At 42.0% G+C, this 25,103-nt stretch overlaps 1 protein-coding gene across 1 annotated transcript in view; it reads left to right on the top strand.

Annotated features, from left to right (window-relative positions):
• Nucleotides 1-25,103, top strand: part of LOC135197498 (transmembrane protein 87A-like) — a 212,774-nt gene that overhangs the window by 108,714 nt on the left and 78,957 nt on the right. The window contains exon 7 of the mRNA XM_064224561.1: nucleotides 17,648-17,810. Coding sequence (XP_064080631.1) covers nucleotides 17,648-17,810 — 163 coding nt within the window. The remainder of the gene's footprint in view (nucleotides 1-17,647; nucleotides 17,811-25,103) is intronic.

The following is a 25,103-nucleotide window of genomic DNA, read 5'->3' as shown; positions in this document are numbered from 1 at the left end:
ACATCTCGTGGAGCAGATTGCTTTACAAGGAAGCCATAGAGGAAGTAAAAGATCTCTCTTCCCAGGGGTTTTACAATCGCCTGTTCTTGGTTCCGAAAAGCTCAGGAGGTTGGAGGCCAGTTCTGGACGTGAGCGCCCTGAACGTGTTCGTAGCAAAGAGGAAGTTCACAATGGAGACGACAGCCTCGGTGTTAGCAGCCTGCGTCCAGGGACTGGATGGTATCCCTGGACCTGCAGGATGCTTATTTCCCACGTGCCAATACACCCATCTTCCAGGAAATACCTCAGATTTATGGCTCAAGGAAGAGTATTTCAATTTCGGGCCCTATGCTTCGGACTATCAACAGCCCCCCAAGTATTCACGGGAATAATGAAAAATGTGCTCACTGGCTTCATCTCGAAGGGATTCGAATATCCTTGTATCTAGACGACTGGCTGATACGAGCACAGTCGCGAGTCAGATGTCTGGAGGACTTAAAGCTGACACTGGAGTTAACACAGTCCTTGGGACTGTTGGTAAACCTCGAGAAATCCCAGATGATTCCCCAGCAGAACATTGTTTATCTGGGGATTCGGATGGATTCTCGGGGTTTTCATGTGTTTCCATCACAGGAAAGACAGAACCGCTGCTTGGAAAAAGTAGCAACCTTCCTAGAGAAAGAACAATGTTCCGTGAGGGAATGGATGAGTCTTCTTGGGACCCTTTCCTCGTTGGAACAGTTCATTTCTCTAGGAAGGCTTCACCTAAGGCCGTTACAGTTCTCTCTAAGAGAACTGGGTGATCAGAAATCTCAAAATCTGTCCGATTCCTTCCAGATCACGAAGGAAATAAAGGAGGACCTGCGTTGGTGGATGAATCCGTGCAGGATCAACGAAGGAGTATCCCTTCACTTTCCGAACCCTCGGCTAGTGTTGTATGTATTCCGACACCTCAGATGCGGGGTGGGGAGCCACTCTAGGGACGAGAGAAGTGTCAGGCACCTGGAGGGGAGAACAGGTGTCCTGGCACATCAATATGAAGGAATTAACAGCGATTCACCTGTCTCTCATACACTTCGAGGCTCAGATCTCAGGTTCAGTCCTGCAGATCAATTCGGACAACACAACAGCCCTAGCTTACATCAAGAAGCAAGGAGGGATGCACTCGTTCTCCCTTTACAAGAAAGCAAGAGAACTACTGCTTTGGGCAGAAGAGAGAAGAATCACTCTCCGGACGAGATTCATTCAAGGGGACAAAAATGTAAGAGCCGACCTTCTGAGCAGGAGAGACCAAGTACTGCCTACAGAATGGACGTTGCATCAGGAGGTATGCAACAGACTATGGAACCTCTGGGGGAGATCAAATATAGATCTTTTTGCCACCCATTGGAACAACAGGCTAGAAAGTTACTGCTCCCCGATCGCCGACCCAAGGGCGATTTCGGTGGACGCTCTTCTCCTCGATTGGTCCGGAATAGACGGGTATGCTTTTCCTCCGTTCAAAATATTATCGGAAGTAGTAAGGAAGTTTGCAGCAGCAGAGGGAGCCAAACTGACCCTCATAGCCCCGTTCTGGCCAGCACTGGCAAAACTATTACAAGAAAGGGTACTGGTGGGCATGGATAGTAGACTTTCCGAGATCTCTCCCAAACAGGAGCGATCTTCTCAGACAACCCCACTTCGACAGGTATCACAAAAACCTACCCGCTCTCGCTCTGACTGCCTTCAGACTATCGAAGGACTTGTCAGAACGAGAGGCTTTTCTCGAGAAGTTGCGAAAGCGATCGCAAGAGCTAGAAGACCATCTACTATTCGAGTCTACCAGTCGAAGTGGGATGTGTTTCGCAGATGGTGTAGAGCTCAGAAGATATCCTCTTCCAGTACCTCTGTGACAGATATAGCTGATTTCCTCCTTTACTTGAAGGAGAAATGTAATCTAGTAGTCTCTACAATTAAGGGCTATAAAAGTATGCTATCTTCAGTCTTCAGGCATAGAGGCCTTAACATTGGGGAAGACAAAGATTTGCATGATCTGATAAAACAATCCTTCCGAAAACGTCAAAGAACAGAGGGATTAGAGCACCTAGTGGAACTTAGATGTGGTCCTAAAGTACTTAATGACCTCCAAATTCGAACCTCCCTGTAAGGCTATACGTTCAGAGATCTGACAAGGAAGTCTTTATTCTTGGTCGCGCTAGCTTCAGCGAAAAGAGTAAGCGAACTACAAGCCTTAGAACATAATGTTGGCTTCGGAACGACTCGGCGTTCTGTTCCTTCAAACCGATGTTTTTGGCGAAGAATGAAAACCCTTCGAAACCTTGGCCTCGAACCTTCGAGGTAAAAGGACTTTCGTCTCTAGTAGGTACAGAGCGAGAAAGGGCTCTTTGCCCAGTTAGAAGCCTTAAGTTCTACTTAGAAAGGAAGAACGAACTAAAGGGGAGTAAGGAAAGTTTATGGTGCTCAGTTAGAGATCCCAGAAGACAGATCTCTAAAAATGCTCAGACGTTCTTCATCAGAGATGTTAATCAAGGAAAGCACCCAATTTAGCGTGTAAAGAAGAACAACTGGACCATCCTTAGAGTTACAGCTCACGAGGTAAGAGCAGTCGCTACCTCTTTGGCATTCCACAAGAACTTGTCGATTCAGACTCTAGTGGAGTCAACCTTTTGGAGATGCAATTCGGTCTTTGCATCCCATTACTTGAGAGACATTCAAGTGACGTACGACAAGTGCTTTACTCTAGGAGCGTACGTATCTGCGGATTCGTTGCTGGGACAGGGAGCTGAACCCAATCCTTTTTAGTTTTATTAGGTTAGGGTTTTTAATGGTGTTTGGTGCGTTTTATTGGTCGATTGAAAGAGGGTGCAGGAGTTGACCCCTTTCAAATCGTAGTGCTAACATGTTTAGTGTGGTCAGGTGATCGGGATTGGTCGTTATGCTCCTTGTATTGTCTTAAATACCTAAAGCTCTATGATGTAAGAGGGTTAGCCCCCGTTGGTATGATACAGGTCAAGGTTCTGCCATGTAAGTGGGTCAGCCCCCATTGGTACGATCCAAGAAAAGGCTCTGCCATGTAAGCGGGTAAGCCCCCATTGGCATGATCCGAAAGGGTTATCAGTCACAGGTCTCATCCTCTCTGGAACTCTGATGGCAAGCAGACTCATAGACAGTATCAATGAAGTCTTCTTCCATATCAGGTAGGAACCAAGGTTGTTTTTGTTAATATACCTACAACGTATGTTGTTTCCCTGTTTTTATATTCATAAATAATTAGTATGTAACTGTCTCTTGCCCTCCACCAAGGGTGTCAATCAGCTAAGTATATATCTGCCGGGGAAGTTGCATGTACAAAAATGATATTGTTAGTATACAATAAAGTTTTGTACATACTTACCCGCCCGGCAGATATATACGATTAATCGGCCCGCCCAGCCTCCCTCAGGAGACAGGTGGAAGAGAAAAATTCTGGTTAGAAAACGGGAATGGTTCCTATTCCTGCCACCCAGCGGCGGGAGTGGGCTGGTCACCTGACCTACCTGTCGCGTGTGCCGCGAGTTTTGAATTCTGTCGGGACGTCAGAGAATATAGCTAAGTATATATCTGCCGGGTAAGTATGTACAAAACTTTATTGTATACTAACAATATCATAGTTAAAAAGAGTGTCGATTTTTCAAATGTTTATACTTTTATGTTTAAAATGTGTATGAAAATATATTACGTAAAGGTATTTTCATTTTTGTACAGAAATAAGATACAAATTAAGGCAGCCTTTGTAACTACGCTCCACGTTGTCAGGGGATGGTTTTTCATGTTTGTTCTTGTCCGCCAGTTCCGAAAAATGCATTGTGTTATTTTATTAATTATGCATCTTTTCCATAAATCCTTTAAAAAGTTATACATTATTTCACTGTATCCAAGAATATTGTATGTATTCTCATATTATTGTATTTTAAAATACTACGGCAAACTTAAGCCCGTATTCCGCGGAGCGGCCAATGTTATGGTTTGAAATCAGCTGATGAATACGAGTCTGTTTCACCATAACGCAATTCTGAGCGAATGCTCTTGCTTCTAGTTAGCATAAACGGATATCTATATACTTGACTTATATGAGACAAAGTTATTTTTCCTTATACAGCGTGTTTTTAGGTGGAAATATTTATTGAATATGTCTCGTTGTGAATGTGAACTACTATTTTTTTCGTTAACAGATTACGTTGGCGGCATGTTTATTGCGTAAAAAATTACATGATTCCATTCGCAATAATCCTTTATATCGACGTAATACGAACTTTACGTTATTTATCTTATATCGGCGTGAAACCAACAGTAACATGTGTTCTTTTAAGCACAGTACTTTTGATTAAAATTATTTTATCCCAATTTTATCTACAGTTGTGTGTGATGGCAGATGTTTACTGCAGTTTTATCCTTGTTGCCGATGTACGATAATAGTCATTAGCAACTTGAACAGTTTTCTCAGCTTCAGTTATAACTAGGTTTAAATTTTAACGGTATATTTCCAGATTGATCTTTAATCTATATTGATCTCTGATTTATAGCGAATAAAGTTATTACATTAAGATATCTCAGTTCTATTCTATACATAACGCCATTTATAACAAATACGGTAATGTTGCACTGTAGTACGACGATCGAAATACAAGCCAAACAGATGTTATTCAGTTCGGTTGTACTTAGAAAAAAAAAAAGTCGTTTCTCGTTCGGTTGTTCATGGCTGTACACGTTCACGCAACGAGTATAACGTTAAAACCATACTTTCATTATTCTCTTTTGCTGTTATTGAACTTATGTAACTAGAAGATGGATAAAGTTAGGCCATTGTAATTTGATCTCTCATAAAATCGAACTATCGTAAGACTAATGATCGTAACCTGAACACTACAGCTACCTGTACACTGTATAAACTTTATTATATCTTTACATACTCTAGACACCCACATGTACTGTACAGTAAATTCTATAGTACTATACTGCATAAATATAATTTTCTTATTGCACCATTGTGGGATTACGGCGCCTTTGACTGGTCTAGAGTTTCGAAAGAAGGTGTGTGGCAGCCGTAGGCTTGAAAATCGCTCAGCGTCGTAAATCGCTTGGCGTCGGTGGCCAGGAACGGAACCCCTGCCGCTAACCAAGGGCCGCCTGTACTCAGCACGTAGTCACGGTGACCCCGACAGCTGCTGTGTAGGCACCGCTGCCGGAGGTATCGATGCCCTCTGCTACGCTGCCTCCTGGGTTTGCCGCTCCTGTTTCAGCCCCGGACTTCCGGTGTCCCAAGAGCTCTCCGCTAGACCTTCCTCCTGTGCAGAGCATCCTGCCAGCACCGGCCCCGCCTCCTGTTCCTGAGTATGCTGCTGTTCCAGCTTTGGTACCAGTTCCTGCCCGTTGTGTTGCTGCTCCCACCCCAAGTCCTTCCGGACAGGCGCAGTCGGGCCCTGTTGCTTCAGCAACTGCCCCAGCTCCATCCTGGATGGAAGACCTGACGGTGGTCCTGAGGAAGCTGACAAAGAGGAAGAGGAGGAAGGTGTCGTCTTCATCTTCGTCGTCTTTGTCGTCGTCGCCTGCCGCCGCTTCCCCTCCAACTTCTAAGGCCCCAAAGACGAAGAAGAAGAAGGCTGCCTCCTACCCCCCTAAGAAGTCTCGTGCCGAGACTCGGTTGGGACTTCCGTCGGTCCTCCTGTTCCTTCGGGAACGGGGCCCGTCTCTCCTTCCGCAAGGAAGAAAAAGACGGGGACTGGAGGAGTGTTGGCTAACACCGGCACCTCCTCACCTGGCGCCAGAGGTTCTGCTTTGGCGCCAAGTACCGTCTCGGCACCAGAGGTTCTGCCTCAGCGCCAGGTACCGGTTACACCTGCGGGTAACCGGACAGCCAAGACCCAGGCATCCGAGTTCTCTCGGCGCCAGGATCCAGGCACAGGGCAGAAGACTGGTGGGGGTCGCTTGGGCGACCCTCACCAGACCCGCGATCGCTCTCGCGGCGATACGCTGGTACCCAGGGTTGACACGACTGTCCCAGACTGCTCGTGGGCTGAGGCGAGGAAGCGATCCCCTTGGTCGTTTGAACCAGCCTTGGCTGGTCCAAGTGGCGTGACGCGCCATGAGGACAGGCCTCGCTCCCACCGCGACAGCTGACTCAGCAGGTCCCCTGACCGCTGCTCCTACCGGGACCAGGCGGAGAGGGGGACCAGCAGCAGCTCCTCTGACGCTCAGGACCGTGGGTTGACGATCGCTTGCAGCCCCCTCAGCACACCGGCTCTGCAGGTGGGGCGGGGGGGAGTGTCAGGTCTGCTTCTCCGATCCCTTCAACTTCCTCGGGCTTTACCGGGAAGAGCGAGGCGATCAGGAGCAATCACGAGGGATGCGCCCCTCGCGATCCCGCCACGACGCCCTACGAACCTGGCACAGTCCTTGGACCAACCAGATCATATGCACAAGTGGTAGGAGGAGACCAGGAGGGGTCTGTGGTGATTCCTCCTGTGGAAGGAGGAGGGTCTCGGGAGGCATTCTCATTGGAAAAGGTTTGACGGTTCGTCTCCACTGGATGCAGTCACTCCCGAGATCCAGAGGTCGTTCGCGGAGGTAATTGCACTGATTCGTCAGTACAACGACCTCGGAGAAGGATTGCCGCTCCCACCTACCGAACCCACATCGGGCTTGGAGGCGTTCTGGGGACCTAAGAAGGAACCCAGGATGGCGGTGGATCTGCCGAGATCAGCCTTGACTGACAGCGTACTAGGCCAAGTGGACGCTCTCGTCTTCAGACAGGAGGGTTCGCTTAGGTCCAGTAGGTCTGCTTAGCTCCTTCCTTCACCTCTTCTGTGACAGAGGCGCTTTTACGTGCCTTCAGAGGACCCTCTGCCGCCCAAACAGGTTAACCCGGAGCTAGCCAGGCTAACTCCGGGGGTGTCTCTGCCGCAGCTCATGTCAGAGAACCTTTGGTTCTTGCAGCAGGAGGCACTTGCCTTGGATTCTACCGCAATGGCAGTATTCCAAGCAGTCTCATGGCTCAGCCTGTGGTCCCTCACAGTGTTGTAAACCGCGGCCTCATTAGGGAACATCACTCCTGAACGGGACCCGGCTTTCGTGAGACTGTGCTAGTCTGGGGGTAGGGCTATCGCCTACCTGGCCCACCAGACGGCCAACCTGGTTCTCCAGCGTAGAGACGCTGTTCTCACCCGAGTGACCAGGGCAGCTGGGCGTGAGGCGGCTCTGGGTCTTCGCAACAGACCGGTGCGGAGTTCCTCCTCTCTCTTCCCAGGAGAGATGGTGGACGCTGCAGTGGAAAGACGGCGCACTGACAACAGTGACCGTTTAGTACACCAGGCAGTCTCGAAGGCGTCTGGGCAGCCTCGAGCTACTGCGGCCAAGCCCAAGAGTTTGGTTAGCGCTTCCTCTGCGGCCAAGACGATCACATCGTCAAAGCCCAGAGATAAGACTCTGCCTTCAACTTCTTCAAGTAGCGACCGTCACCAACCCTCCTCCCAGCCCTCCTTCTCACGAGGGGGAGCTGAGAAGAAGAACTCGAAGAGAGGTGGGAAACGCTAGGGACGGCATTCCCCTCACCTGCTGCCAGAAGTGGGGGGGTGCCTGGCAAGCCATTGGGCAACATGGCAGCGCTACGGTGCGGAGAGCTTGATAGTAAACGTCCTTCGGGAGGGATATTTACTACCCTTCCAGTCTTGGCCACCCCTCACCTCCAACCTGGTCCATCTGCAAACCTACGTTCCTGGCTCGACCAAAGACGTGATGCTTCGGCAGGAAGTAGAAGCCATGCTGAGCAAACGTGCTGTGGAGATCGTACAGGATCAGTCGCCTGGCTTCTGCAGCCGCCTCTTCCTAGTGGAGAAGTCCTGGGGGGGCAGGTGCCCAGTGATAGATCTCTCTCCCTTGAACCGATTCGTTCGCCAGACTCGGTTCACGATGGAAACAGCACATTCATTACTCGATTCCATCAGGGAGAACGACTTCATGCTTTCTGTGGATCTGAAGGACGCGTATTTCCAGATACCTGTCCATCAATCCTCCAGGAAGTACCTCCGCTTCATCCTCGACGGGACGGTGTACCAATTCAGGGCACTTTGTTTCGGTCTCTCAACTGCCCCCCAGGTGTTCACGCGAGTGTTCACGCTGGTGTTGGCTTGGGCCCACTCGGTAGGGATACGTCTCTTGAGGTATCTCGACGATTGGTGAGGTTAGTCCAGGCGAGCTCCTGCTCGCAGTTGCTGCAGGACAGAGATCGACTCCTCGAATTCTGCCGCGATCTGGGAATCGTTGTGAATTAAAAGAAGTCAGAGCCCGAACCCAAGCAGAGGATAAAGTACCTGGGCATGCTGATCGACACGGTAGCAGGGCGAGTCTTCCCTGCAGATTCGCGGATCAGCAGGTTCAGGGAGGCAGTAAGACAGTTCCTGTCTACAGGAGCAACCGGTTCAGCAGTGGCAGGTCGTGATCGGCCACCTGTCGTCTCTCGAGAAGTTAGTCCCTCACCGGCGTCTTCACCTGCGGTCTCTTCAGTGGAGACTAAAGGAGTGTTGGTCACAGGCAAGGGACCCTCCCTTCTTCCCCGTGTCCTCCCCTCCCCCCCCCTCCCCTCCCCGGGAGATGCTGCTCTTCTTGGACGGATCGACCGAGGGATGGTGCGCACACCTGGAGGAGTTGCTGACTGCAGGTGTATGGGACCATCGCGACAAGCACCTTCACATCAACGTCCTGAAGCTCAAGGCAGCGTTGTTCCTCGCTCTCCCAGAGTGTGCCGCGGCACACTCAATAGAGTTGTCGGCTCGCTACATTCCAGGCAAGAGGATTGTGGTAGCCGACAAGCTCAGTCATCGGGATCAGGTGATAGGAACCGAATGGTCTGTTTATCCAGACGTAACGGAAAGGCTCTTCAACCTGTGGGGGCCCCCAGTCGTGGATCTGTTTGCCACCCGGCACAACAGAAAACTCCAGGTTTTCTACTCAGTTGTGCCAGACCCATGGGCAGCCGCAGAGGACGCTCTTCAGCATCCGTGGGACAACCTCTTCGTCTACACCTTTCCCCCATTCTGTCTGATTTGCAAAGTGATCAGCAGGGCGCTGATCACTGCAAACCTTCGGATGATCGTGGTGGGGCCCAAACGACCTCGGGCCAATTGGTATGTGGACCTGCTGGCTCTGCTTGCCGAAGCGCCGAGAGAAATTCCCCATTGGCACAACCCCCCCCCCTCCCCCCCTCTGCAGCTGTCTACCAGGGGAAGTGGTCCGTCTTCTGTGGTTGGTGTCGTGGACGGGGTCTCTCTCCTCTCAAAACTTTTGACATTAATTTGCGTGGACATTTCCACTTTCAAAAAATTTTTCTGCTTGGGTGAGTCTGGGAGGGGTTCGTGGTTTGGAGGGGGTTTGCATTCGAAGCTAATTGTGGTAGTTGTGGTGGTGAGTCGCCACCCAATACGGTTTGGACCCAAGAGATGGTGATGGGATTTTCCCATTGTTATCTTAAGGGCGGAACCATCTCCAGGGATCAGCCCATCGGAATCCAGGGGGGGCTGGTTTTTTGGGATGGGACTCCTGGCTTTTGTCCGGAAGCCCACCAATATGTTTGGAGTGGGGAGTCTGTCCCCATTAGTGGGGGTAGAACTCCCAGCAGGCAGATTGGCTTATACCTGGGCCACTGCAAGCATATTGGTGCTATCCCGAAAGGGTAGGGTATGGGGCAGACCGTGGGGAAGCAACTTCTACGTGTGCCATTGGTGGAGAATGTCGGACCCTGTCTAGTCCGCGATACCTTGTTGGTCTTCCCAAGCAGTTGTTGTGTGTGTGTGTGTGTGTATATTCCCCCCCCCCTTTTTTTTTTTTTTTTTTCCTTCAAACTAACATGGATAATATGTCTAGTACATTGTCCCCTGGATCCCCCGACTCTTTGGCACAGTTGACAACCTTAGGCTTGGATAAGGACCTCCCTTTGCCATCCCCAACCTCCTCCAATGAAAACATCAAAGATTCTTTGATTGTTACTACAAGCCCTTATGTAGTTCAGAACAGAGGAAAGAATAGCAGATTTAATAATAGAAATAAGAATGCTAATCCTGATATTGGAATTTTACTTGGATCTCAAGAACCTGAGACTTATAATAAATACCTTTCTCTTGATCTCGACAAAAGCATAAAAGAACTGAATATATTTGATGTCCATAGAGATATTGTAAAATGCATTGGCAGAGAACCAAAGATAGCCTCTCAAGGTGAAGGAAGCTTACTTGTGGAAGTTTCATCACCAGATGAAAGTAGAAAATTACTGTCTATTAGTGCTGTAGAAGGAAGCACAGCAAAATGCACTCCTCACAAAACAATGAATCAGTCTAAAGGAGTAGTGTATAGTACTGAACTCCTACATTATTCTGAGGACACTCTCCGGAAAGAATTTGCTGATCAAAAGGTGGTAGATGTGAGACGAATCAAGAAAAAAGTATTGGGAATATTACATCCCAACACCTACTCTGATACTCACCTTTGATTGTTTGAGACTCCCTAAATTTCTGAAAGCTGCATGGCTTCACCTGCCAGTTAGACAGTATATTCCCGCTCCCAGAAGATGTTTCCATTGCCAAATGTTTGGCCATTTGATAACAACATGTAGGAAAAAAGAAAGGAATGAACCAGCCATATGCTTTAACTGTGGAAGAAAAGAGCATGGGAATTGTGAACTTACTCCATGCTGCCCTAATTGTGGGGGAGACCATAATGCAGCACATAAATCATGTATCAAATATCTCATTGAAAAAGAAACACTTTGTATCAAGACTCAAGAGCGCATTACCTTTAAAGAAGCAAGACAAAAGACTTTGCAGAAATTCAACACCCAGAAGTCATTTGTAGATGCAGTAAAAGGAAATGAGGAAAGACAAAAGAAATTGAATCTCAAAAAGTGTAATGAAGATAAAGAAGAAAAAATGGATGCTGGGAAAATTGTCAACAAGAGGGCTTTAAGTGAAGAGTCTGTAACAATGCCTGAATCAAAAGTCAAGCACCTTGAGAAAGGAAATACATCCGTAGAAAAAGTTGATTCAAAACAAAAAATGAGTAAACCTTCACCATCCTGTGGTTCAGCTGACCCTCATAGAACATCGGAATTAATGGAAAATAATGAGTCGTATCCCACTATCTTATCATACAACACAGCAGCAACAAATGTAGAACCTAAGGCAAACAAAATGTTAAACTCAGTTCAGCTTGGTTTAGACAATAAAATTAGACTAGCTGAAAATGATAAACCAGATACTGCAAGGGTTGAAGATAATACTAAAGATACTGCTGTTTCAAATACCATCATAAGTGATCACTTGGTACATTCAAATGACCCTCTAAGTACTCCTTCGACATCTGGAACTGTACCAAAAGTCCGTCACAAAACTCAGATGTCATCTTCGAAGAAAAAACCTAATAAAACGATCTTGGACAGGGGATCATCCTCTAGAAAATAGGTACTTTCTCTGCTATACTACAATGGAACTGCCAGGGACTTCGCGCCAAATATGAAGAGCTACTATGTTTGATTAATACTTATAATCCAGTATGCTTAGCACTACAAGAGACTATGCTAAGCAACAACAAAATGCTTACTCCTAAAGAGTTTTTTGCATTCCACTCCCAATTCCCTATACAGGGAAATTCGGGTGGAAGTGCTCTTCTTGTAAGACGAGATATTGCTCACTCAAAATACAGTTGCAACTCAATTACAAGCTGTAGCTGTCAAAATTCACTTAAAAAGACTTACACAATTTGTTCATTGTATCTCCCTCCTAATAACCCAATACTTGAACGACAGTTAACACACTTGTATGAACAGCTACCCCGACCATTTCTGATATTGGGAGACTTTAATGGTCGACATGAACTTTGGGGTGACATTTTAACAAATCAAAGAGGAAACCTTATCTTATCATCAATAGAAAATTCAGATATGACCCTTTTAAATACTGAAAAACCCACCCATTTTCACATTCAGACTGGTGCATTTTCATGTATTGACTTATCTATCACCAGTTCTGATACATTCATTGACTTCAACTGGGAGGTATTGGTGGAAGATCTATACGGCAGTGATCATTTTCCAATTGTCATCAGAACTGAGAAATATGAGCCAGTATACAGAATGCCTAGGTGGTGTACCAATAAAGCAAATTGGCCCCTTTTCGAGGAACTCAGTTATACTGAACTAGATGCAAAACATATGCCAACAATAGGAGAAGCAGTGTTCTATTTAACAATGATTTTTACGTTTGCAGCAGAAAAGGCAATCCCAAAAACCAGCGGAAAATTGCATCGGCGAGCCTGTTCCATGGTGGAATGTTCAATGCAAAATAAGACATAAAGCCATGAGAGCAGCTTATACTAGGTACAGAAGACATCGCTGTGAATGCTACTTGATCTCCTTTAAAAAGGCTCGAGCCAAATTCAGATGGCAAATAAAGCATGCGAGACGAGAATCATGGGCACTTTTTATATCAACAATTACCTGGAAAACACCTATGAGCAAGATCTGGACAGTTATTAAGAAAATAGCAGGAAAGTACAATCCTAGTCCCCTTCCAGTTTTAAAAGTAAACGGTGACTTTATAACAGACTCAAAGGCTGTAAGCAATGTTTTTGCTGAACATTTTGCAATGATATCAAGTAGGGATGAAAATTCTCCATTCTACAGGGAGAGAGTGTTAGCAGAGTCTGAAACAATTGATTTTACCTCTTTTAAATCTGAATCATATAATATGCCTTTTACCATGGAGGAATTTTTATTTGCTCTTGGTAACAGTAAAAACACTGCACCTGGACCTGATGAAATTTTATATGAAATGATCAAGAATACTTCAAAGGAAACTAAATTTTTTATTTTAAGTATTATTAATAGAATTTTTAAGGAGAGTGGCTACCCTAGTGTTTGGGAAATAGCAACAGTTTTACCCTTTGTTAAGCCAGGGACAGATTCATCTGTCCCTACAAGCTATAGACCAATAGCTTTAACTTCCTGTTTTTGTAAACTTATGGAAAAAATGGTAAATTTTAGGTTGGTATGGTTTTTAGAATCAAAGAAGATTATATCATCATCTCAGTGTGGCTTTCGCCGTATGCATTCTTGCACAGATGTATTGATACGTTTGGAGAATGCAATTTGTCAGGCATTTGCTTCCAAGCAGCATTATGTGGCGGTTTTCTTTGACCTAGAAAAGGCGTATGATACTACCTGGAGGCATGGAATTATGAAAGTCTTGCATGAAATTGGTCTGCGTGGAGAACTACCACTTTTTATTAAAGTGTTTTTAAAAACCGTTATTTTAAAGTCAGAGTAGGTAGTACTCTGTCTAATTTGAAAGAACAAGAGGAAGGAGTACCACAGGGAAGTGTGTTAAGTGTCACTCTGTTTGCCTTAGCCATAAATGGGATAGCCTCAAAAATTCCAAAAGATGTAATGTCAACAATGTTCGTTGATGATTTATCTATTTCGTGTGCTGCATCTAAAATGTCTGTTGCAGAGCGAAAACTCCAGTTGGTAATAAATAAAGTTAACAGTTGGGCAGCTGAGCATGGTTTTAAATTTTCCTCTGCCAAAACAGTTGTTATGCATTTTTGCCGTATCAGAGGGGTTCATCCAGACCCAGATCTGTTTTTAAATGGACAGAGACTCGCATGTGTACAGGAAACAAAGTTTTTAGGCCTCATCTTTGACAGCAGGTTGACATGGGAAGCTCATCTCAGGAGCCTCAAAGTCAAATGCATGAAGGCCTTAGATGTTTTAAAAGTCTTAGGTCATACAAATTGGGGGGCTGATAGAAAGCACTTGTTACATGTTTATAAAGCAATAGTTGCTTCAAAATTGGCATATGGGTCAGAAATCTACTCATCAGCTACGACAAGGAGATTAGATACTTTGAATGCAGTTCATCATGGGGGAATTAGAATTGCAACAGGAGCCTTTAGATCCTCTCCAATATCTAGTTTATTAGTGGATGCAGGTGAACTGCCCTTAGATCTGATAAGAAAATTTACCCTGTTGAAATATTGGTACCGCATACAGAGAACTCCTGAGTCCTTAGCTTACAATACTGTTTTTAAAGGCAATTTTTGTATTTATGAAAAATATGCTTCATATCCAAAGCCTTTTGGATACAGGGTAAAATATGCATTAGAGGAGCTCAATGTAATAAAAAAAAGGAAAAGTAATTCCAGCAAAATTTTCAAGATTCCCTCCATGGAAGTTGCCCTCTGTGAAATATTGTAAATGGTTTTCTGGTTGCAAGGCAGACTGTTCAGGTGATATTCTTAAGCAGAAATTCCTTTTCCATGCTGAAAAACATGATAACTCAAGGCAATTCTTTACCGATGGCTCCAAATCCAGTGCAGGCGTTGGGTTTGGAGTGGTATACCCTGACAGTAGTGTTAGTGGTGCATTACCAAGTTGTGCTTCTATTTTTACTGCTGAACTTTTTAGCATTTTAACAGCCCTAAAGAAAATTGTAACTTTAGAAGGAGATAATTTTACCATTTTTAGTGATTCCAAGAGTGCCTTGGAAGCTTTGGCATCTTTAATCCAGTACACCCTGTGGTACTGGAAATAACAGAGTGGTTGTTTTTATTAAAACAAAAACAGAAGGTAGTTAACCTCTGCTGGGTTCCTTCACATGTTGGTATTGTTGGAAATGAACGAGCTGATGAATTGGCTAAGTTAGGTACATCAAAAAATCCAAAAAGTATAGCAATTCCCTGTTCAGACTACATTCCTGAAATTAAAAAGACTGTAGAATCAGTTTGGCAATTCTATTGGACAATAGAGAGTAATAATAAAATGAGAGAACTCACTGATGTAATCAACCCCTGGCTTTATATGTTAGAAGACCGTCGGAAAGAGACTGCATTATGTAGGTTACGGATCGGCCACACACGGATTACTCATGGGTTTTTAATGAACAATGACCCTGAACCATTTTGTGAGGATTGTCTTGTTCCCCTCACAGTAAAACATTTAATAGTAGAATGCCCCAGCTTAATATCAGCAAGGAACCGTCATTTTAACGTAGTTGGAAGAATGGATCTTAAACTAGATGCCATTATAGGCAGAGATTTTAATGAGGATAAGCTTTTTAGTTACCTTCGAGAAGCAGGTCTTCTTGAAAAAATTTAGGTTAGTTTGGTCAAGATGTTTGAGTTTGTGTATGTGTTAGTATGTGTCAGTGTATATCATTTGCTTTTAAGTCTTTTTAGATCAGGAAATTTTTATGTACATAAAATTTACCTCCAATTGATATATCTATTACCATATATAATGTTTTAGTACTTTTAATATCTATTTATTTTGACAGAACTCTGTAGAATTTGGAAGTTTGCGGGGTGCCTATGTTGCTTGTATTTTTTGTTTACAATTAATTTGAAATAGGTGTGTAGGTGAGATAGGTATTTTGTGTGTTTTTGGGTTCTCTGTAGTTCTCTGACAGATTTATATAAACATATTTATAGCATTTTAATTGACTTTTTCCTTTGCAATTCCTTTTAATGATACGGCGTCAATAACCTCGTCGTTGCGACGCCAGTAAGAATTAATAAATCAATCAATCTCCTCTCAGAGCCACTCTTCAGCAGGGAGCGAATTTCCTTGTCTTCCTTCGCCGAGAGAAGCTCCTCTCCGTCTCTGCACTTAAAGGCTACAGAGCCGCCCTGGCCTTAGTCCTTAAACTACGAGGTGTGGATATCTCCTCTACTTTTGAGATCTCCCTCCTGATGAGGAGCTTCGAGAGGTCTTGCCCACCCAGGGAACTCAGGCCCCCAGGGTGTGATGTGACTCTCATCTTTAGGAGTTTGACTCGTAGACCCTTTGAGCCACTCCAAGAGTTGTCAGACAGGGATCTGTCCCTCAAGACCCTCTTCTTGCTGGCCCTGTCATCGGCGAAGAGAGTAGGCGAACTTCATGGTCTTTCCTTCAATGGGATGCTCGATTTCATCCCGAACTTCGTAGCAAAGACTCAGAATCCTTCGGTCCCTGACGACCGGTTCGAGGTCTTCACAATTCCCTCCCTGAAGGATTTCACCAATAATGATGCGTATGAGATGCTGCTTTGTCCTGTGAGGGTGCTACGGCCCTATCTGAAGAGAACTCGGCATCTCAGGCCCGAGTGTCGACGCCTCTTCGTTAGCACCGGGGTTACCAAGAAATAAGTTTCCAAGAACACACTTTCTTTCTGGCTGCGTGAGTTGATCAGGAGTCTCCGTGGCGCAGGTTCTGAAGGCAGGGGTTTGGGCCAACCAGACCACCTTCACTTCATTCTACCTTCGGGATATCACCCACAGGTCCTTGGACACTTTTTCCTTGGGACCCGTGGTGGCTGCTCAACAAGTTGTGTAGTCTACCCAGCACCCGAGCGGACAGAACAGCATCGCATCCTTGTGTGACTGCATGAATGGACGAGTGAAAGAGAGTGTGAGTAGCTGCTCTTCATCCTTCTCCTCTACCTGTGGGCAGAGGGCCGCGGTCGTCACTACGCTGAACAAGAGGCCGATGCAGGTAAGCTACACAACCGAGCCCCATTCTATCCCTTTCAGTAGGGATAGAAGTGTTTATCCACCACTCCCCAACAAGGGGGAGAGTGGAACCCAACAAGAGACAAACCCATAACTTTACCTTGGCTCTTGAAGTAGGAACTAGTTCTTGCTTTTTGCTATTTATAAGAGGTACGCTCGCCTCCCTCTTATAAATTTGGTCCAGAAGTCTGACCACTGTTCCTGCGGTGTACACCCCGATCAGCTGGGCAGCTCTTACGACCAGGGAGGGAATCCAAGGTAGGACGAACACCAGTCTGTTCATAAGACTCAGATTCCACCCACCAATAAGTGAGTCTTCCTATTGTTAAAGGACCGAAGGTTTGTATTACGTATCGGAACAAATAACAATTTGTTGAAAATTGTATTTTTCCTAACTATACAAACCTGAGGTCCTTTACTTATAGTCCCACCTCATGCCACCCCTCACTCTGCTTTTCCTGGGCGTAAAGCAAAGTGACTCCTTGCCTCGCAGTTGAGCGTACCGCTAACTGTCGGACAAGTAGTTAACTACCGAACCCCCTTGTTCGAAGCTTACAACCAGTTCAGCTGCCGCTAAGTACCTTCCAATTGTTAAAGAACCTGTGGTTTGTATAGTTAGGAAAAATACAAGTTTCAACTAATTGTTTTTTTAGACCTAATAGTACAGTCAAATAAGGATTAATGTACTCTGTGCTCATGCAAGAAGGAGAACAATACACAAAATCATTAGCAAACACACATTCACTGTTTTGTAGCTTAATTAGGATTATTTACTCATTTATTGATTCTAAGTGTAAAATGCATTCTGAAGCATTTCATTTTTCAACAACAGCTTTTTTGACAGAAAGTAAGAGGTAATTCATAGGTACATGAAGTTCAAGTGGTAGATGTGCAGTTACCATTTTTTTTCTTGTTAGATGTTAGTAGTATGCAGAGTCTGGGGACATTTAAAATATGTATTAAAAAACTAATTTTGTTTCATAAGAAATATTTTAATTATGCATCAGTCTTTGGGAACCATGTTTTTATTTTTTCAACTTGACTGTTGTTATGATGTTTGTCTTTTTTATGGAATATTTGTAAAAGATGGACAAATTTTCAGGTATGTTGGAGAAAGCAGTTTTCACTGCTGAATATAGCAGCATTAATCAACGAGGTTACAGTGTGCCTGGACTTATCATTTTTGCTGAACTTGTATCGTGTGCCAAGAGAACTTTGGCCCGTATGTTGGTCATCATTGTATCCCTAGGGTTTGGTATTGTAAAGTGAGTATATTTTTGCACAAAAAAATGCTATGTATATTGTATTTTTTGATATTTTCCTAGCCTAATCTTTCCTTTTGAACACAAATGTACAGTCAACACCACAACTAGGCTTATGACCCAAAAACTCCTATCAGACAGAGAGCTGTCACCTACCAACCAAAACAACCCTTGCATGTGTCTCCTTCTCCACTTTGTTATAGTTTACCTTCACCCGACGCCGCTGCCATCTTGATTTCTATGACGTCACATCCCTTGACATCACAACACAAATACATCAATAGATATCTTCTAAAATCAACCTTATGCTTCCCATACATTGGACATCCACCATATTTCGACAATGCAAAAAATAACAATAACAATCTCAGCTAGTCGCTAGAAATTATCCTATTGTTAAGACTGAAAGTTTGTAGCTATGAAAAATACAAATTGTCCTAGAAAATTTGTCATTTTAAGCTCATTCTTATCTCTATCGCCAGGTATTTTGCATCTTCTCCAAACAGCAATAGCCAATCTTCGACTTGACCTCTCCATCCTTCGTACTCTTCTTGTATCCTGCTAAATCTCAGACATTCCCTTCTCTATCTAATCTCCCTTTGTTCACTGCCTGATCCTTCTATCTTTGATCAACCACACTCTGCTACCAGTTTGAATATTTTCCTAGCCTAATCTTTCCTTTTGAACTTAAATGTACAATCTACCCACCTGTTCACATTCTCCGGTCCCAGTTTACTCCAGCTTACACCTTTGAACAACAACACCATAAGACTTATGACCCAAAAGCTCCTATCAGAGAGACCCTACTGTATGTATATACAGTGGTCCCCCGTATTCGCGGGGGATGCGTACCAGACACCCCCGTGAATAGTTGGAATCCGCGAATGTTTGGAACCCCTATGAAAATGCTAAAAACAGCCTATATTGTTAGTTAAAACTCAAGAAAAACCCACTAAAAATGTTCATACTTGGTTTTTTAATAGTTTTATCACAAAAAGTGCATTTTATGATGAAATTCATCAAAAAAACCAGGAATTTGTGGATATTTATCATAGAAAAATACCGCGAATGCGCGAATTTTCCGCGAATAATGCAGGGAAACGTTCCCCAGAGAAATCCGTGAATGTGTGAGTCCGCGAATCTGGAGAACGCGAATACGGGGGGTCCACTGTATATTGTTACGAAGTGCCAAGTATCTGGTTACCATTTATCAATTATTACCTCACAAAAGCCAGACACCTGAACCCTCATAACACGTTTAAACGACTGAATACTCTAAAGGCAACAGTGATCCCTTAACACTTACCAGTATTGCAGAAAATCAGACTAAGTTCATCAAAACAGGTGTGAGGTAATCTTGTAAGTAATTAAATTAATCAAAGGGCAATCACTCCATCAACAACTTTCAAAACTCTAAGCATTTCCCTGATTTCAGAAGTCTAAGTACTTCCCTGGTTCTAAGTCACTTCAAGTTACTTGAAGGAAAGCAAATCAATTACCACTCTATGTCTCTACCTATCATCAATATAGTCATAATCAAATATAATTATACTGGTGTAATAATTAAAACACTTATAAAAATTTTAAATACAAAAATTTATTATCAAATTCAAAATTTATAAGTGAAATTCACAATATCAGGGAAAATTACTGTTACTTGAAAACAAAGTAAAGTTTAATTAATTCTTGAATCAAATGAAATAAAATTAAATCAAAATTAATTTATCACAAAATTCAAGAAAATTAATTTAATTGAAATTCAAAAGTGTTAGGCAATAATTGAAAATTTGAAATTAATTCACAAGTGCTAAACAACAATAAAATTTGAAAAGAATTCTAAGTAAATGCAAATCAATTCACAAGTGTTAAATTTAATTAAATGTGCAATGATAAAGCAATGAAAATAACCAAGTCAATTAAATTATGAATGCAAATGAAAATATAAAATAAAAAAGACACTTCAATAAGAAAATGAATAAGTGCACAAACAATGGAACAGACACAAACATAAAATACGCAATGTGTAAAAGTGTAAATGTTTTCACTCAAAACCACTATAACCAACAGTTTTTACCAAAACAATTATTAGTTATTAGTTGAACACCATTCCTATCAATTATTAGTTAAACACAATTCCTATTCGTTATTAGTTAAACACACTCCCTATCCATTATTAGTTGCAACTAATAATAATATAACACACTTTACCTTTTGGGTATACCAACTTCTTTCTTTCTCTTTTGCTGCAGCTTGTATATTACACTTTCACAAAAAAAACCAGGCGCCGTTACGAAATAATGTCTGTTCAGATTCCACAAAAGAAACTAAATACTACTAAATAAACTCTAAGAAATATCAAATATTAAATTCTCACAAGTTACGAGTGACCAAATTTACGTTACGTTAATATAATCTCGATGTCGAGTGAGAGAGAGAGAGAGCAAGAGAGAGAGAGGGAGATCTAACTGCCTCGAGGTCTTAAGATAGAATGAAATCTCTTCCTTCATGGAAACTGGGCTAGGCAGATGACAAATACGTTCTTGGTATGAAAGCTTCCAGAAAGTTCTGAAATCTGATGCAATCTTACATACATAATGTGCAGTACCCACATGGGACTTGACAAAGATATACACGTCCAAGATGAGTCTGTTAAAAAAAAAAAAAAAAAAGAAAGACACATACCCGACCGAAACGGAGGCTGGGCGACAAATTAAAATTGACATGTTTTGACAACAATGCAAGGACTCGACTCTCTCGCTATCAAACGCGCTGACAGAGTAGGGAAGCAAACGGATCTCGCAGACTCTCTAATCTACAGTGTCGACATAAAAGTTAAACATTCGTAGTTTCCAAAAGACAAAGATCTCTCTCTTTTTATGTTACATATATATTCTTTTACAAGACGTAATGCGAAATCTGAACACACATTTTAAAATATCCTATTCTAAGCTATCTAGGAATCTGAAAAAATGTTGCATACTCTTACATGACATTTCAAAGAGGGGAAACATGCATTTTGAAAGTAGCAATATATAATAATATGTATATACAGGCTGCCCGCGGTTAACGGCGCAATCACTCAACGGCGAATCGGTTTTACGGCGGTCGTCAAAAATATTCATTAAAAAAATAAGGCATTTTAAAGGTATCTTTACGGCACAAATTTCAGTTAACAACGCCGCTAGCGCCATTGTCTAACGAGTTCATACATATGTAGAAATGCTGTTCAGACCATAAAGGTTATGCAAATTATATTAACAAATTTTATGGAGTTATTACGTAGGTATTAGGGTAAAATATAAGCCTCTGACGCCGTTCTATGCCGAAAATATCGAGTTACATAAGTGCAAATTTAGCAATGGATGTGTCGATTCATAATTGTTCATGCTTTTGTTTAAAATGTGTATGAAAATGTATTACGTGAAAGGCATTTTTATTTCTGTACAGAAATATGATACAAAGGCAGCTTTTGAAACTACCCTTCACGTTATCAAAATACGATGTTTTTTCATCTCTTTAAACTTGTAAGCCGGGCCGCTGCCCGATCCTTTGTCTTGTAAGAAGCCGCATGCCACCGCTCTTCCGAAAATATAGATTTAAAAAAAGTGCAAATTAGCGATCGATGTGTCGATTTTATAAATGTTTATGCTTTTATGTTTAAAATGTTTATGAAAATGTATTACAAATAGGGTATTTTTATTTCTGTGCAGAAATATGATAAAAAGGCCGCTTTTGAAACTCCCCTTCAAGTTATCGACTACAATGTTTATTTCAAGTTCGTTCTTGTATTCCGCCGTCTGCCGCTCTTCCGAAAATATCGAGTAAAAAAAAAAAAAAAAAAAAAAAAAAAAAAAAAAAGTGTGCAAATTTAGCAATCGATGTGTCGATTTTTCAAATGTTTATGGCTTTTATGTATTTAAAATGTGTATGAAGATATATTGCGTAAAGGTATTTTCATTTTTGTACAGAAATAAGATACAAATTAAGGCAGCCTTTGTAACTACGCTCCACGTTGTCAGGGGATGGTTTTTCATGTTCGTTCTTGTCCGCCAGTTCCGAAAAATGCATTGTTTTATTTTATTAATTATGCATCTTTTCCATAAATCCTTTAAAAAGTTATACATTATTTCACTGTATCCAAGAATATTGTATGTATTCTCATATTTTTGTATTTTAAAATACTACGGCAAACTTAAGCCCGTATTCCACGGAGCGGCCAATGTTGTGGTTTGAATACGAGTCTGTTTCACCATAACGCAATTCTGAGCGAATGCTCTTGCTTTTAGTTAGCATAAACGAATCTCTATATACTTGACTTATATGAGACAAAGTTATTTTTCCTATACAGCGTGTTTTTAGGTGGAAATATTTATTGAATATGTCTTGTTGTGAATGTGAACTACTATTTTTTTCGTTAACAGATTACGTTGGCGGCATGTTTATTGCGTAAAAAATTACGTGATTCCGTTTGCAATAAGTAATCCTTTATATCATCGTAATACGAACTTTACGTTATTTATCTTATATCGGCGTGAAACCAACAGTAAAATGTGTTCTTTCAAGCACAGTAGTTTTGATTAAAATGATTTTCATCCCAATTTTATCTACAGTTGTGTGTGATGGCAGACGTTTACTGCAGTTTTATCCTTGTTGCCGATGTACGATAATAGTCATTAGCAGCTTGAACAGTTTTCTCAGCTTCAGTTATAACTATGTTTAAATTTAACGGTATATTTCCCGATTGATCTTTAATCTATATTGATCTCTGATCTATAGCGAATAAAGTTATTACATTAAGATATCTCAGTTCTATTCTATACATAACGCCATTTATAACAAATACGGTAATGTTGCACTGTAGTACGATGATCGAAATACAAGCCAAACAGATGTTATCCAGTTCGGTTGTACTTAGAAAAAAAATGAAGTAGTTTCTCGTTCGGTTGTTCATGGCTGTACACCTTCACGCAACGAGTATAACGTTAAAACCATACTTTCATCATTCTCTTTTGCTGTTATTGAACTTATGTAACTAGAAGATGGATAAAGTTAGGCCATTGTAATTTGATCTCTCATAAAATCGAACTATCGTAAGACTAATGATCGTAACCTGAACACTACAGCTACTGTTACACTGTATAAACTTTATTATATCTTTACATACTCTAGACACCCACATGAACTGTACAGTAAATTCTATTAGGTACTATACTGCATAAATATAATTTACTTATTGCGCCGTTGTTGGGATTTACGGCGCCTTTGACTGGTCTAGAGTTTCGAAAGAAGGTGTGCGGCGGCCGTAGGCTTTAAAATCGCTCAGCGTCGAAAATCGCTTGGTGTCGGTGGCCAGGAACGGAACCCCTGCCGCTAACCGAGGGCCGCCTGTATATATATATATATATATATATATATATATATATATATATATATATATATATATATAATATACATTATATATATATATAAATATATCTATATATATATATAGATATATATATCATATATAGATATATATATAGATATAGATATATATATTAGACTATATATATAGATATAATAGATGCCCACCCACCCCAAGAGATATATATATATATATTATATATATAGATATATATATATATTTATAAATTAATAATATATTATTCATATAATATATATATACGATATTATAGTATATATAATGATTATGTTTCAAGAAATTTACTGGAATCGGCAATTATGCAAATCACTAATAAAAACAACGTAAATCTTAGTCTGGGAATGTACCATTTGGACCCATATATTTTTAAGATGTTTATGAAGGACCTTAAAATAAATGAACAACTAATAAATTAGTCCCACATGTATATAGTTATTATCTCTCTCTCTCTCTCTCTCCTCTCTCTCCTCTCTCTCTCTCTCTCTCTCTCTCTCTCTCTGGTTTGATATACAGTAATACCTTGGGTTACGAATTTAATCCGTTCCAGAACCTGCTTGTACCTAAAAAATTGTAACCAAAATGGATTTTCCCATAAGAATGTTATAAAAAGCAAATAATGCGTTCCACCCGACCATGAATAACCATTTCAATTCATATTTTTCCATTTATTTTTGTTCACTAAGGTTGAAAATTCGTGTAGGAATTACATAAAATTATAAAATTGAAGAATGAAATTAAATATAAACACTAGATTTAATATGCATGCACAGTTACAAAACCTGAACTTTACCTTTGGCGAGTGGTGGCTGCTGGCTTGACGGAGACGGGAGGAGGGGAAGGGTGAGGAGGAGAGGGTTAGGGCTTGGGGGGAAATCTCCCTCCGTGAACACTTCTGGAAGACTTTCTGGTTCTTTCTCTAGAGAGCACCGTTCACTACGATCACTAATTTTACGCTTACGCAACACTATGTTGTCTTTCACAATTTTGAAAAAATATTTTTCTATGAGACAAATTTTCTACATCGTCGAGAATATAAGGCCGTTGTTTCGTCAATACTGTGACACCTTTTGATGCCTTCTTTACTGGCTTTTAATTTCTTCCTTTGTCTTCAAAATAGTGCAGATCGTTTGATTGTGACCGCTTGAAGAATGCTGCAATGTCTTTCACGCACTCGCCTTTATCATGCATTTGGATAATTTCCTTCTCCATTTCGACTGTAATCATCTCCTTCTTTCTTATGCTTTCCTTCTTGCTGCTTGCCTTCGTCATCTTGGGAGCCATTGTCTTTAGTATTTGGGTAATAGTAATGTATAAGCACTATTACGGAAACACAACACGTGCGCAAATCACTAAGCAAATTTGAGAGCGTATCACGGACAGATGCGTTCAATCTTACCGCCAGCGAGATATTGAAAGAGTTATGGTTTAAAAAGGGTCAAGGGATGCGTAGGAGGAAGTCACGTGACCCTCGTTAAGTTTTGGCCGAAAAAAACTGCGTTCCGCAGATCCCACGCTCATCCGATGTAAACAAAGCAGGCGTTAAAAGTTTGGCCCGAAAACAAAAATGCGTTCGCAGATATCCACGCTCATCCGATGCTAAACAAATCAGGCGGCCTCCCATGATGGAAATTCGCGCCATTCGTATTCCAAGCGAAATTCGTATTCCAGAATGAGGTCGTCACTTCGTAAGTTAAAAAATTCGTATACTAATCGGTTCGTAACCCAAAGTATTACTGTATACTCTCTCCGTCTTTCTCTTGCTCGATATATATATATTTATATTTTCTTTCGTCTTTTCATTAATAATAATTTTTTGGGGGAAAATTTTTGTAAAAATTCATATTAAATTGTATATGCTCCCGTGTTTTTTCAAA

Source organism: Macrobrachium nipponense, chromosome 21 (genome assembly GCF_015104395.2).
Source record: "Macrobrachium nipponense isolate FS-2020 chromosome 21, ASM1510439v2, whole genome shotgun sequence".
Classification (NCBI taxonomy): Eukaryota; Metazoa; Arthropoda; class Malacostraca; order Decapoda; family Palaemonidae; genus Macrobrachium; species Macrobrachium nipponense.
This window is presented reverse-complemented; position numbering and strand designations above follow the sequence as displayed.